This window comes from Caretta caretta, chromosome 18 (genome assembly GCF_965140235.1).
Source record: "Caretta caretta isolate rCarCar2 chromosome 18, rCarCar1.hap1, whole genome shotgun sequence".
NCBI lineage: Eukaryota > Metazoa > Chordata > Testudines > Cheloniidae > Caretta > Caretta caretta.
The window spans coordinates 15,036,919-15,051,078 of NC_134223.1; the positions used below are offsets into that span (position 1 = coordinate 15,036,919).

The 14,160-nt window shown below is 45.4% G+C and overlaps 1 protein-coding gene across 7 annotated transcripts in view; it reads left to right on the plus strand.

Moving 5' to 3' along the window:
• Window positions 1–9,147: 9,147 nt before the first annotated feature.
• The window catches only part of AGRN (agrin), a 223,274-nt gene continuing 218,261 nt past the window's right edge, over window positions 9,148–14,160 (plus strand). For 3 of the 7 annotated variants that reach the window (XM_048824783.2, XM_048824784.2, XM_048824785.2), the window contains exon 1: window positions 9,150–9,654. In XM_048824783.2, the coding sequence (XP_048680740.1) occupies window positions 9,427–9,654 (228 nt within the window). In that variant the 5' untranslated portion in view covers window positions 9,150–9,426. Of the gene's footprint in view, window positions 9,655–14,160 lie in introns of all 7 variants that reach the window. The other 4 variants (XM_048824778.2, XM_048824781.2, XM_048824782.2 and 1 more) reach the window with 2 other exon arrangements.

The window sequence follows — 14,160 nt, forward strand, 5'->3', positions numbered from 1 at the left end:
TCCACCACCTGGAGTCAACTGAGTGGGAGAATCACAGTTTTCAATGAAAAAAATGTTTTTCTAACCCTTGTGATTACATAGGGAATCTTGGAAATGTGACCCCCAGCACCCCTTGAAGGAGCCTGGAGGAAAAACAATGATGTACGTATTTTGTCAGGTAATTTATTTACATTGTGCATTCAACTTGGTGTATAGTCAGTTTCAGTGTTCTCACCTTGTATAATCAGTAAGTAATGCAGTGTCTACTGTGGGAGCTAGGGGTGCGATGCCCAGGTCACGCAGTCCACACAGATATACTCGTGTTAGTTCTCATCTGAGCGAGTGTGTTAGAACATAAGAATGGCCATATTGGGTCAGACCAAAGGTCCATCTAGCCCAGTATCCTGTGGGCCAGTGCCAGGTGCCCCAGAGAGAATGAACAGGTAGTCATCGAGGGATCCATCCCCTGTCACCAGTGATGAGCTGCCAAAAGGTGAAGAACCGGTTCCTTCACTCGCTCCGGGTCTTCGGCGGCACTGAAGGACCCACCGCCGAAGACCCGGAGTGCCACCGGGTGAGTAAAAATTGCCTAAAGTTAACCATGTGCTTAAGTGTTTTCTTGTTACAGTGTTCAAAAGCTTTCTCGTTGCCTCACAGCACACTGTCTGGTTCCTTGTATTCTTTAACAACTGGTTCTAAACCGGCTTCAAAATTTAACAACCGGTTTGCGCGAACCTGTGCGAACCGGCTCCAGCTCATCACTGCCTGTCGCCCATTCCCAGCTTCGGACAAACAGAGGCTAGGGCCACCATCCCTGCCCATCCTCGCTAAGAGCCATTGATGGTCCTATCCTCCAGGAACTTATCTAGTTCTTTGTTGACCCCTGTTATCGTCTTGGCCTTCACAACCTCCTCTGGCAAAGAGTGCCACCAGGTTGACACTCCGTTGTGTGGCAAAAAATACTTCCTTTTGTTTGTTTTAAAGCCGCTGTCTATCAATGTCATTTGGTGACCCCTCGTTCTTGTGTTACAGCTACACGTCCGCTACGAACAAGAGGGGCTTGCCCCAGCTCTGGCAGACACACTCCTGCTAGCTCTCTTCAAGCTAGTGCTGCTAAAAATAACAGTGTAGCCACAATGGCATGGGCAGCAGCAGCACCTTGCTAGCAGCCCCGAGTACAAACCCACCAGAACCCCGTGGGTACGTACACGGGGCTGCTAACGTGTGCTACTGCGGCCACATGGCCGTGTTTAGCGCACCAGCTCAGATGAGATCTAGAGCGAGTACCTCTACGCAGGCAGGGAGTCGCATCCCTAGCTCGTGTAGACGGAGCCTTAGTCAGTTTCCCCTTGTGTCTGGGCGGGTGTTTCCCACCACAATAGGAAAGGTAGAAATATTTTTGCAAGTAGCATAAATAGTGGCAGGGGTGGGGGGGTCTGCCTGGAAGCTGTAGCATTGAAAACTACCTTTAACCCAATTTGGTTTTTAAAGGGGGAGATTTTAAGGTGATGGTGTTCCTTGAAAAACCCCTTTTACCATGGGTGCTCTTGGGTTAGTGTCTGAACTTGAGTAAGCTTGGACACTGGATGAAATCCTGGTCCTGCTGAGTGTAATGGCCCGATGTAAGCGGTAGAATAGTCCGTTTCATGTCTGCATATGGTCAGTTTCATTTTCTGGTTGTTCTTACAAGCCACCTGACAGTCTCTCTCTGAACAATCGGCCTCCTTAGAGCCGCCTCCAGGATGAAACGATTCCCCCACAACCCAGTTAAGGGAGGAGTATTTTTTTTAGGCTGACGTTTGCTGCCAGCTGTGGATCTGTCATGGAATTATGGGCCTGATCCTGAGAGAGACGGAAGAGCTATATTTCTCCTCCACTTTAATAGGAGTTGTGGATACTCAGTACTATTCTGGATCAGACCAATACCTGTCTGTGATGCAAGATCTGCTCCAAAGCCTGTAATCATTACATGCGGTGCTGTAATATGTTTGACTTTATTCTTTCAATAAGCAAACAGGATCAAAGAAAACAAACAATAACCGGTATAGTCCGCTCCATCAGACAGCCTCCAAAAGCAAGTCAATTGATTTGAAAGAGCTAACCAAGCAAAGGCCATTGCACAGAAAAGCTCATTAAATCCATTTTCCTTGTAACAGCCTTGAAAACAGATGGGGACGGGCGACAAATGATAAATAGAAATTAAAATAAAAAAAGAGTAAACAATTCCTCTTCTCCGCTTTGCAAAGCACTGGAAGCATAGTACAGCTGTGTCTTTTCCACCCCAGAGTGGAGGTTGTTTCCAGGATTTACCACTGAACTGTGCTCAAAGATACAATACAAATTAATAATTAAAATAACAAAATAATCTGCCAGGCACTGAAATATTTTTAGCTGATTGCCTGAGTTTACAGTGGCTGCGATGTAATAAAGATGTCCTTTGTGCTAGACCTTGACTAACAATGCTGATGATTCTGCAGGTTCAACTTCGCTCTACGCTAACAATGCATTCTTCCCATCCTAACCATTAACTTGGCCCTTTGTTGTTTAGGAACAACTTTCCCCTCCACACAGGAGCAAAGACTGGTTTGCAGGGAAATCTCAGAGATATCCGCAGAAGCTGTGTGTAAAGTAGATTAGAATTGGAGTGTGCTAAGTTATAAAATACAGACCCAAAGATTCCCAACATTGTCGGATCCTGGGGGCAAATTGTCACAGCTCCATTGTTTTATACCAGATAATGGTCTGCCCCCAAATGTTTCCTTTTAGCCCTGTAGGGAGCTGGAGCTGGTTTAATAGATTCCAAGGCCAGAAGGTACCATTGTGATCATCTAGTCTGACCTCCTGTAGAACACAGGCCAGAGAACTTCCCCAAAATAATTCCTAGAGCAGAGCTTTTAGAAAACACATTCACTCTTGATTTTTAACATATTCAGTGACGAAGAATCCACCATGACCCCTAGTAGATTGTTCCACTGGTTAATTATCCTCACTGTTAACAATCAACACCTTATTTCCAGTCTGAATTTGTCTAGCTTCAACTTCCAGCCATTGGCTCGTGTTAGACCTTTCTCTGCTAGATTGAAGAGCACTTTACTAAATATTTCTTCCCCATGTAGGTACTTATAGGTTGTAATCAAGCCAGTGCCAAATGCAGAAGTCAAATAACCTCTCTACCCCTACTCGAGATTCAGCTGCTTATGCATCCACGGATCGCCTTAGCCCTTTTGACTACATCTTAGCATTGCACTAGGAGCTCATGTTTAGCTGAATACCCGCCATGACCCCCAAATCTTTTTCAGAGTCCCTGCTTCCCAGGATAGAGTCCCCCATCGTGTAAGTATGGCTGACATTCTTTGTTCCTAGATGTCCACATTTACATTTAACCATACTAAAACACACACTGATTGCTTGTGCCTGGCTTACCAAGCCGTCCGGATTGCTCTGTAGCAGTGATTTGTCCTCTTTATTACTTACCACTCCCCCAATTTTTGTGTCATCTGTCACGGATATAGCTTGCAATGTTGTTTTCTTCCAAGTCATTAATAAAAATGTCAAATAGCATAGGGCCAAGAACTGATCCCTGCGGGACCTCACTAGAAACATACATGTTTGATAATGATTGCTCATTTACAATTACAATTTGAGACCTATCAGTTAGCCAGCTGTCAGTCCATTTAATGGGTGCCATGTTAGTTGCATATCTTTCTAGTTTTTTTAATCAAAATGTCATGCAGTACCACATTGAAGGCCATATGCCTAAGTATATTACATCAACACTATTACCTTTGTCAAGCAAACTTGTAATCTCATTTAAAAAAAAGATATCTGGTAAGTTTGACAGGATCTATTTTCCATAAACCCATGTTGCTTGGCATTAATTATATTACCCTCCTTTAATTCCTTATTAATTGAGTCCTGTACGAGCCACTCTCTTACCTTGACTCCAATAGATGTCAGACGGACAGGCCTATAATTACCCTGGTCATCCCGTTTATTCTCTTTAAATATTTGGCACAGCATTAGCTTTATTCCAGCCTTCTGGAATCTCTGCACTGCTCCAAGGCTTTTTGAAAATCAATATTAATGGTTCAGTGAGCTTCTCAGCCAGCTCTTTTAAAACCCTTGGATGAAGGTTCTCTGGACCTGCTGATTTTAAAACATCTGACTTTAGTAGCTGCTGTTTAACATCCTCTTGAGATACTAGAAAAATAGAGTGTTATAATATGTAGAATTCAAAACAATGTTGACAAATTAGAGAATTGGGCTGAAATCAACAAGATGAAAGACAAGTGCAAAGTGCTACACTTAGGAAGGAAAAATCAAATGCACAGCTACAAAATGGTGAACAACTGGCTACGTAGTAGCAGTTCTGAAAAGGATCTGGGGGTCATAGTGGGTCACAAATTCAATACGAGTCAACAGTGTGATGCAGCTGCAGAAAAGGCCAACACTAAGTGGTGTGTTAACAGGCATATCATATGTAAGTCATCGGAGGTAATTGTCTTGCTCCACTCAGCACAGGTGAGGCCTCAGCCGGAGTACAGCATCCAGTTCTGGGTTCCACACTTTAGGAAAGATGTGGCCAATTGGAGAGAGTCCAGCAGAGAGCAACAGACATAAGAAAAGGTTTAGAAAACCTTTCCTCAGAGGTCAGGTTAACAAAATGGGGTATGTTTAATCTTGAGAGAAGAAGATTGAAGGGGGATCTGATAACAATCTTCAAATATATTAAGGCCTGTTTTAAAGAGAATGGTGATCAATTGTTCTCCATGTCTGTTGAAGGAAGAACAAGAAGTAATGTGGTTAATCTGCAGGTTAGATTTAGATTAGATGTTAGAAGAACTTTCTAATTCTAAGGCTAGTTAAGCTCTGGAATAGACTTCCAAGGGAGGTTGTGGAGTCCCCATCACTGAGATTTTTAAGAACAGGCCGGACAAACACCTTTCAGGGATGGTCTAGGTTTATTTGGTCCTTCCTCAGCACAAGGGGCTGGACTTCATGACCTCTTGGGGTTCCCACCCAGACATACATTTCTATGAATCTTTGACATGACTACATTATCTATTTTTCCTAAATAGAGACCAAAATATGTATTTTACACTTCAGCCTTTTCTGCTTATTATTGATAATTCTACCATTTCCATCTAATAATGGATCAATGTCATTGTTAGTGTTCTTTTTGTTTCTAATATTCTTAAGAAACTCCTTCTTATTGTCCTTAACTCTGCTGGTCTTAGATTTCGTCTTGTGTCCCTTTGCTTCCCTTATCAATTTTCTACAATTCTGAGCTTCTGATTTATATTCATTACTATCAACTTCCCCTTTCTTCCATTTGTTATGTATCATTTTTAATTTTTTTATAACTGCCTTCAGTTTCCCTCTAAATCAAGCTGGTGTTTTAGCCGGCTCCTTGATTATGGCTCTTTGGACATCTAATAAAGTGTTCATAAACAATTCCCAATTGTCATTCACATTTTCCTGATTAAATTCTTCCTCCCAGTTGATCTGGCTCATGATTGTTTTCAGCTTTATGAAATTGGCCCTTTAAAGCGGCAAGTATATTTATCACTGGTACGGACTTTATTCTGTTTCCACATTATAAATGTGATCAAGTCAAGATCACTTGTACCTAAACTACAATTAATTTTTAGTTCTTTGATCAGTTCCTCTATATCTGTCACAACAGGGTCTACTACAGAATTCCCGTGTGGAATGCAAGACTCTTTGAGTTAGGAACTTGTCCTCTATGATGTACAGAAATTCCAAGGATGTGTTAGTACTGGATGCATGAAACCTCCAGCATGTGTCACTCACATTGAAATCCCCCTTGATCACACAGCTTTTTTTCCCTACACATTATAGATAGGTGCATAAAGAGTCTGTCGTCTTGTTCCCTAGAGTAATTTGGTGGTCTGTAGCAGACCCCAACTCATACCCCGTCTTGTACTTTATCTGTTAGGACATTGATCCATAAGCATTCAACATAATTTTTTTCTGGGTTATCAGTGACTTGGAAACAGGTAATGCCAGGGGTGCTGGAATAAATTTTGTAGCGGGGGGGCTGATGATGGAAACCATGAATTTGGTGTTTTGTTTTCACTACTTCAAGTCTCGGGGTGTAGCAGCACCCCCAGCAGCTCTAGTTCCAGCACCACTGGGTAATGCCATTTTTGGCATGGAGGGCCACTCTCCCTCTCCTTTTGCCAACTCAGTCCTTCCTAAATAGGTTATAACCATTGATTTTTAACATTCCAATCATGGGAATCCTCCCACTAGGGTATTCTGTAATACCAACTAGGTTGAATTTATGCTCAGAAATAAGCAATTCCAATTCCTCTTGTTTGCCACCTGGGCTCCTAGCACTGGTGTGTCGGCAATTAGAGAATTTCTTCTCTCCATGTTCTTTGGTTCCTTGATTACTTCTGTGCTCAACATCGGGAATTTGTGCCGAGTGCTCATATCTTGCCTCTTTTTATCCTTCTCTTTTGTTCACCCTCCTGACCCACTCTCATCAGCCTGTTCCTGAGCAGACTAGTTCCCCTTCCACTGAAGCCATCCAAACTATACAGCCCCTCACCCCACAGAAGGTGGACCAATGTTCCACAAAACCCAAGCCTTCCACCCTACATCACTTACCAAGTCAGCAGTTCACTTCTCATGTAAAATCATTTAGTTTCTAAGTTTGGATCTGGATCTCAATGTTACCAAATGTAGGATTCTGGTGCAAGCCCAAATGGGATGAGAAAAAGCATTTTGGGTCTTGGGGCTTGATTGTGCAGAGGGCCTAGTGTTTTGGACCTGATCCAGCAAAGCCCTCAAGCACATGCTTAACTTTAAGCATATACAAAAGGAGACTTTGCTGTGAGAATCCTCTTAGCCGGTCGGAGCAAATGTGTGGCTTGTCAGAATGGAGCAGAGTTTTCTTAGACCCAAGTGAGCCATTGCTGTTGCCTTGCATTAGGATGAAGTGACAAATTAGTCAATTAGGACCTGCTTTTCAGGCCTTTAGTGTTTGCACAGTGCTTTGATGATATAAACCAATTCATGGGGGATGAATATTGTGATGGAAAAAAAACAACAAATTTAGTAACCATATTATTAGCTTTGCAGTTGGTGCAGGATGGAAATCTGAGACTGTTGGTGCGCTTCATGCCAACACAATGGGTTCCTTATGTCTTGCATGAAGGTCACTGGAGGATCAAGGTTCAGGTGTGTACAACAGCAGGATATGCTATGGTCAGAATTTTCAGAAGCTCTAGGCATCCACAGTTGGATGCAGAGTTTCAAAAAAGTTGACCGCATTATGGGCTGGGCCCTTTAGAAAACCTTTCCACAAGTGTCACAGTGGAAGCCACTTTCACTTCGGAGAATCTGGCCTTATGTGTGAGTTTTTTTTTCTAGACAATGGCCAAATGTGGAATTGTGTTATTCGATCCTTCCCCAAACACTGATGCTGTGAATAAAACGGAACCTAGATCTGCTCCTTCTGTTAGAGTAACCTATTGATTTTAAGGTTTTAACAGGGGAAGTAGCCAAGGCCAAAATCCTCAAAGGTATTTAGGTGCCAAATTCCCATTGATTCCATAGGATTTCAATGGGAGTTAGGTGCCTGAATAACTTTGAGGACCTAGGCCAAAGGCCCTATGGGCCTTCATGGAATCTCTGGCACTTGTCCCTTTTCAGGGTAAAAACTTTACTTAGGATAGGGTCTTGGTTTTTAAAAACTTTAATTTAATTAATTAATTTACTTAATTTTTGTTTTAAGTTTGACTGTTACATTGCTGGCTCTTTGGTTAAATTTTGTTTACATTCAAGGGAAAGGGGGGGGGAAAAACAACAATCAATACATATAACATTTCAGATGTACGTAGCGTAAACAGAATTGCATGAAGCCTCCAGGAAAGAAGGGGGGGCTTGGAATTTTCAAAGTGGGCTTGAAATTTCTTAACAATTCAGTCCACTGATTTTTATTGAATTTGGCATGTCAATTTTTGACCGCCTTCCCTTCCCCCCACAGTATTGACTTGGTTGTGAGTCCACCCAATCTTGAATAATTTACCTCCTTGCCCTTAGGTCACCAGCATGACTTGTTTAGGGCCAGTGAGTGAAATACTCTTGTAAAACACCCCGGGGATGGCTAATTTATGAAGGAAAGAAACAACATCCCTCCCCTGGTGCCACTTAACTTTTCATTTTATATTTGCAATAATTGCTAAGGACATCTGGAAAAATTGCTGTCTAATCCATGGAGAAAGCCAGGGCAGAAGGTCAGAACAGAGAATACTCGAGGGGTAAACCCAAGCCATCCCACCAGACCAGGGACTTTCTAGGGGTTAGAGCAACAGAGTGGGTTTCAGAAGACCTGGGATTTGCGCTTTATTAGGCCACTGCCTTTTTGCGCAATGCTGGACAAATCACTTGCGGTCTCATTTTCACAGGGGCCCAGCACCTGGAGTGCCTTTGAACACCAGGCCAGGAACCACCTCAGTTTCCCCACCCGCCTCTGTACAATATTAATCATCATTATCATCATCATCATCATCAGGCTAATCTACATTTGAAAGGCATTTGGAAATGGGCTGATGAAAACCAGTTCCATACACATGCAAATTCCTACTACCCTTCATCAGAAAGGTCAGATCCAAATATTATTATTAGCTCAAGTGGGAGGAGGAAGTCCCTCTCTGGGGCCCCAGGTGAATGGAAAGAGCGTGTGAGTGGCTGTGTTAATGAGTGACAGCGTTTTTGTGCCAGTTACCAAGTGCGAGTCTGTCTCTCCCTGACCCTGCGGGGGAGTCAGGCAGATACAGCCTCCTGGAAGTGGGCGCCAGAGAGGGCTCAGGCCAATGTGCAGCTAAAATCTTCACTTTGCCTACTTAGGGTGAACGTGACTTGGGCGGGGGCAGGCAAACCCTAGGGGCACAGTTGGGAGACGGGGGCCAAGTGTCACTAAACCAAGAGAGGGAAAAGGAAGGACGTAAAAGCTGCCACTTCCCTGCACCTTTAAAAGTCCGAGCACGTTGGAGTCCTGATTATCCATTAACCTGATGGGAGTGTATTTCCTGGGGGTGGCGTTTCTCGCCAGCCCTGCAATAAGAGAAGAGACGACCAGGCAGTCAGGGCTGTTTTGCCAGCCCTCCTCTTTCTCTCTCTATCTCCCCCCCCCCCCCCTTATCAGCAATTCAGATTGCATGCAAATCTCCAGCCTTTCTCAGCCGGGCGCAGGGAGAAGGAGCAGGAGCATTTCTCCCTGATCAGAGCTGGGGGAAAGGAGGAAAAAAAAACACTCCCCGTTGGGGTGTCCCCCCCCCTTTCCTTCTCCCCACGCTGGAGCCCAAGTAACCTCCCCTGGGCGCGCCCGGGCTGCGGCGAGCGGGGCGGCTTTGTTCGCCCCGGTGCAGTTTGGGTGACTCCTTGGGGGAAGAAGAGGGTTTTGTTCGCCGCTGGATGAGCCGCTTCGGTTTCTTTTGTGCGGCGATGGGGGGCAGGCGGAGCGGGGCTGCGGGGCTCTCCGCCTGGGCGCTGGCGCTGCTGGCCGTGGGGCTGGGGGGCTGCTCGGGCAGCTGTCCCGAGCCGGAGTTGGAGAGGAGAGAGGAAGAGGCCAACGTGGTGCTGACGGGCACGGTGGAGGAGATCATGAACATGGACCCGGTTCATCACACTTACTCCTGCAAGGTAACGCGGCGGCGGGGCCAGCAACGTCCCCCTGCGCTGGGGGGAGGGCTGCGCTAAACGGGCCAGGGACCAGGCAGCGTGTAAACGGCACCTCGCCGCTCCGGAGTGAAACCTTCTTTCGCAACTCTTGAGCGATCTATTCCTTCCTTCCCCCAGCTCTGCTCCACTTGTTGCTTTCCCCTCAGCGGGGCAGCATCTAGCCCGACCCCCACCCAGGGGCTGGAATGAGCCCTGGGGAGATTCCTGCCCAGCGAGGCATCAGCTCTGCTCCAGCTAAACACACAAGTTTGTGGGCAATTTGGGGCTTTCACTAAAAAAAAGTTTCCTTGCCGTGTAATTTCTCCTTCTTCATGGTTTTGGTCGCTAAACTTAGATCGACGGGGTTTTTTAATGGAAGGAACAATTTTTTTTAAAAAAAATCCTCCCTAAAATATGGGGTAGGTGGAAGTAGTCGCTGTGGGGAATGGAGCAAGAAGAAATGGATCAATTTTACGCTTCTTGTCTGTTCCTTGTTTCCCTTCTGTCTCCCATCTTCCTCCCCCTGGCATCTTGCAAGAAACGCACTGATTCCGAGCCCCCTTAGACCAGTGTAAACCTCAGTAGGCTTATTCCTGATTTACCCTAATGGTGTAACAGAGGAGAATCTGGTCCCTTCTTTTCACTTTCTCAACTCCGCCCCCCCCCCCCCCCAATCCTAACAAGTGCGCTAAATAAACCGTGAACTCTCTCAGATTGCAGCAGTCCAAAGAAAGCAATAGCAAATCTCCCCCCCCCCCATTTCAGTTCCTGGAAAGTTAATCTGGAAACCACTCTCCCAATATTTATTTTAATGTGTGCGGTAGTAAAACTTTAAATCTGAACAAGTTCCTTTTTCTGCAAGAACATGTGTTTTTTATTGTGTGAATTGAGGCTTCAGTGTGTAATTATATATTTTTAGATTGCGAGGGTTTTTCTTTTTCTCTTTTTAAAAAAAGCTCAAACAACTGCTTCAAGGGGAATCTGTAAAGGCTGCTTTTAAAAGGATTCCCCCCCCCCCCCGCCCTTTAATGTTGAATGTGACTCTCCGCTGTCTGGCTGGTGCTTGTGCGGGTTCCCTTGCTGTGAACCCATCTCCATGTTTGCTCTAAAAGCATCTTGAGTTTCTTCAGCACAAGCTATTGTTTAACTATGAATCTGGCCTCTGGCTATGGGGTTTTAAAGCTAAGAGACAGCACTGAGCAACCTGAAATGCCATCCGCCTGGTTGTCAGCAAGCATGCTGCAAGGTTTAACCCTTTCCAGGAAGGGAGGCCTTCTGCAGTGACTCACTTCTTGTTAAGGCGGTGGCTTAAAATGCAGATACCTGGGTGGGGCCATTCCCCTTTCCCTATTTCAATTGACTCTTCTGTTCTGGCAAGTACTGAGGAACCTCCTGGAGTTAACCAGCAGGTCAGTCTTTAGTGGGACCTGGTATGATGCCAATACCGGTGCCCTGGCAGGAGATGTCAGCCATAGAATCATAGAATATAAGGGTTGGAAGGGACCCCAGAAGGTCATCTAGTCCAACCCCCTGCTCGAAGCAGGAGCCCCCTGCTCGAAGCAGGAGTGCGGAAGCCAGTGCGGAAGGTGAGAGAAGCACTGGGAAGGATGGGGTGCATTAGGAAAAGTGCCCATCGGCTCTCTGGGGCAGCGTCTTGCAACCTTGTTGGACAGTTGTACCAACTGAAGACCTCCACTGTACCCTCATTCATTTGTGATGCTCTAGCTGCCCCCCCTCCCCCAAACCCATCAAAGCATGCTCCATACCCCAGTCTGATCAATTAGATCATAGACCCTCCAGGCTAGTGCAGGGACCTTTGTCTATCAAGTGTCTAGCACATTGTGGGCACGTGAAAAGTTAATAAGCAATTGCGAGCAATTGGAGTCCTATGGCAGGTTGGGGCAAATGCAATCGAATGGGAGTTGAGCATCCTCAGTGCACCAGGAGGCCCAGTGCCAAAGGCTCATAATCAAAGCAGAAGGGATAACAAGTGTCCCATTACAGGGGGATGGGGGAGGAAATGTTCCAAGCCACCACTCCCCAGTCCCTTGCCCCCTCCAAACTTATGACCAATAATGGCTTTGCTTTAGGAGAGCAAAATCCAGGTTTCGCTTCATCGGCACAAGACCCTAGCAAACCACTTCATTTCCACTCCTACTTTCCTAGTATCACAATCTCACCTGCTCTGCAGCTCTCCTGATGGACTGTTTGCGCATACTGTTAAAAGTGTATGCTGCAAGCACCCGGCATCAGGTTGGAAAAAAGACCTTTGGGTCACTGTGGATACAGCAATTCTCTGAGAACTTCAGCTCAATGCGTAGCACTGATCAAATAGGCTAATAGAATGTTAGAAACTAGTAGTAAAAGGATACAAAAAAAAAGACAGAAAATATCATAATGCCACTATATAAATCCATGGTGCACCCACACGTTGAATATTGTGTCCAATTCTTGTTGCCCCGCCCCAGAAAGGATAGAGAGGAACTGGAAAAGGTTCAGAGAGGGGCAGGGAGGACTGTGGTCCATTGGGCGTGGCTTTTATTTTTAGCAACTACCTAGAAATGCATCCCACTCTGCTTGGAAAAAGCATGCTCGGGAAGATGGGGGCACGTTACAGATGAGATGTGTAGGCTATTTTATTTGATACCCCTGCTTTATTGGCATCCTAGTAGAACCCAGAGACCCCAAACAGGAACCCTTTGTGCTACTAAGATGCGTTTTCAGCCCCAAAGACCTAACAAATCCACCCCCAAAACCCTGATCTCACATCTGCACCCGAAATGCCCATCTCATCTGGGTTTGGCAGTATTGCCAGCTATCATGTCTTGATTGTGATATTTGGGACTTTTCTTTAAAAAAAAAAAATCCCAACTACTAAAATCAAGTGGCTATGTGAGACTCCAGTTTTTTTGAAGAAGTTTTTAGCCCTCGTGGCTGTAGAGGAAAAGCTTGAAAAAGGACTTGAAAGCCAGAAGGCAAATAAAAAAGAACCCCAAGTCTCTCTCTCAAAATAAAATCTCATTAGTTTGGCACGACTCACAATTTTTAAACGTTTAAGCTTGGCAGTGCTGCTGTTACCATTGGCCTGTTTTTTATTTTAACCTTTATTTAAAATACTTTCAAACAACTGAAACCTACTTTTTTGCTGAAATTCACTCGTGTGTAAGTGTCTTTCAGAAGTGCCCTTTTCTGAATCTGTCTAAATGCACCTGGCCACATTTTGCCCTTGGCTACAGCCATGCACAGTGACTTGCATAGGTAAAACCAAGGGCAAAAATTTCCAAGGTGCAGAAGTGATTCTACTGGCTCAGCTAGCAAGAAAATGCCTACCCCTTTCCTTACTACAGGATCGCTAGTAATTGTTCCTTAAAACCTAGGGTTACCTCTGAAATCCAACATCTATTTCATGGCAGCTTTTCTTAGTGTAATAGGAAATGTAAGGGCTGAGTCCATGGTATGAGTTACCTTAAATACACGCCCAAAAGAGCGAATGTTATGGGCGCTGGGTGGTCTGTGTGGAGCAGGCCTGGGAATATCTGGAGAAGATTCTCATGTGCTGCTTTAGCATATTCCTCCCTGGTTAAACTCTAACCATCAAAGTTGAAGCCTTTGATATACAGAGATAAGCAGGTTAGGACTGATAGAGGAAATTAAAGGTAGCGTTAGATAAACATCCTCAAATCGCTGCTGGCCATTCATTTGCTTTTGGAAGAGATTAACAGTCTGAGACAGGCCAGACATTCAAACTGTTGCATTAACACGGAGACTTGCGAATCTTTCCTTCCCTAGCCGGATGGTATTTCAGGGACAGTAACTAGGTCTATTTCCCTTATACTTTGCTCCTGAGCAATGGCCCGAGATCACGATCGATCGTGCTTTAGGAGATTGCTAATGGGCATGGCTATTCTTTCTACGCCTGGCGTTCTTCTCCACTTGGTTCTCAAACCTCTCTCCTTCTGGTGTCTTTGTTTGACCTGACATCCGTGCGCTACCAGTAGATGCTCCAGTCAACAAACTTAGCTGGGATCCAGCCCCATAGGAAGCCTTGGGAAGTATATGGGCCCTGTTGCCACCAAGTAATGTGTGCTATCGTGGGGAGACCTGGATTTGGATGATAAATGTGTCTGAGTGAGGTGAGGCCTTGTGCTTTGCTAACTGAGTCCTAGTCTACACTACAAGGTGCGTCGCTCAGGGGTTTGGAAGGAAGTGGGAGAAGCTCTCCTGTTGGCATAAGGCACAGCTGCAGCGCTGGAAGTGTAGACAAGCCCTCAGTTTGGCCTGGCTGCCCCTCTGCTCCGAAAAGCGCCAGCTATGGAAGGGTAGGGTGGGGCTGCAGGTCAGGGCGAGGGGCATTAGCAGAGCGGTGCAGGTGGAATCCTGCACAGAGCCTGGCTCCCACGGACATTAGCCTGTGTCGTCAGCTCTTCATTTTCCAGGTCTGCTGAGGTCCAGCAATAACTCTGCGGCCTCCCAGCCATTGCCCGGCTC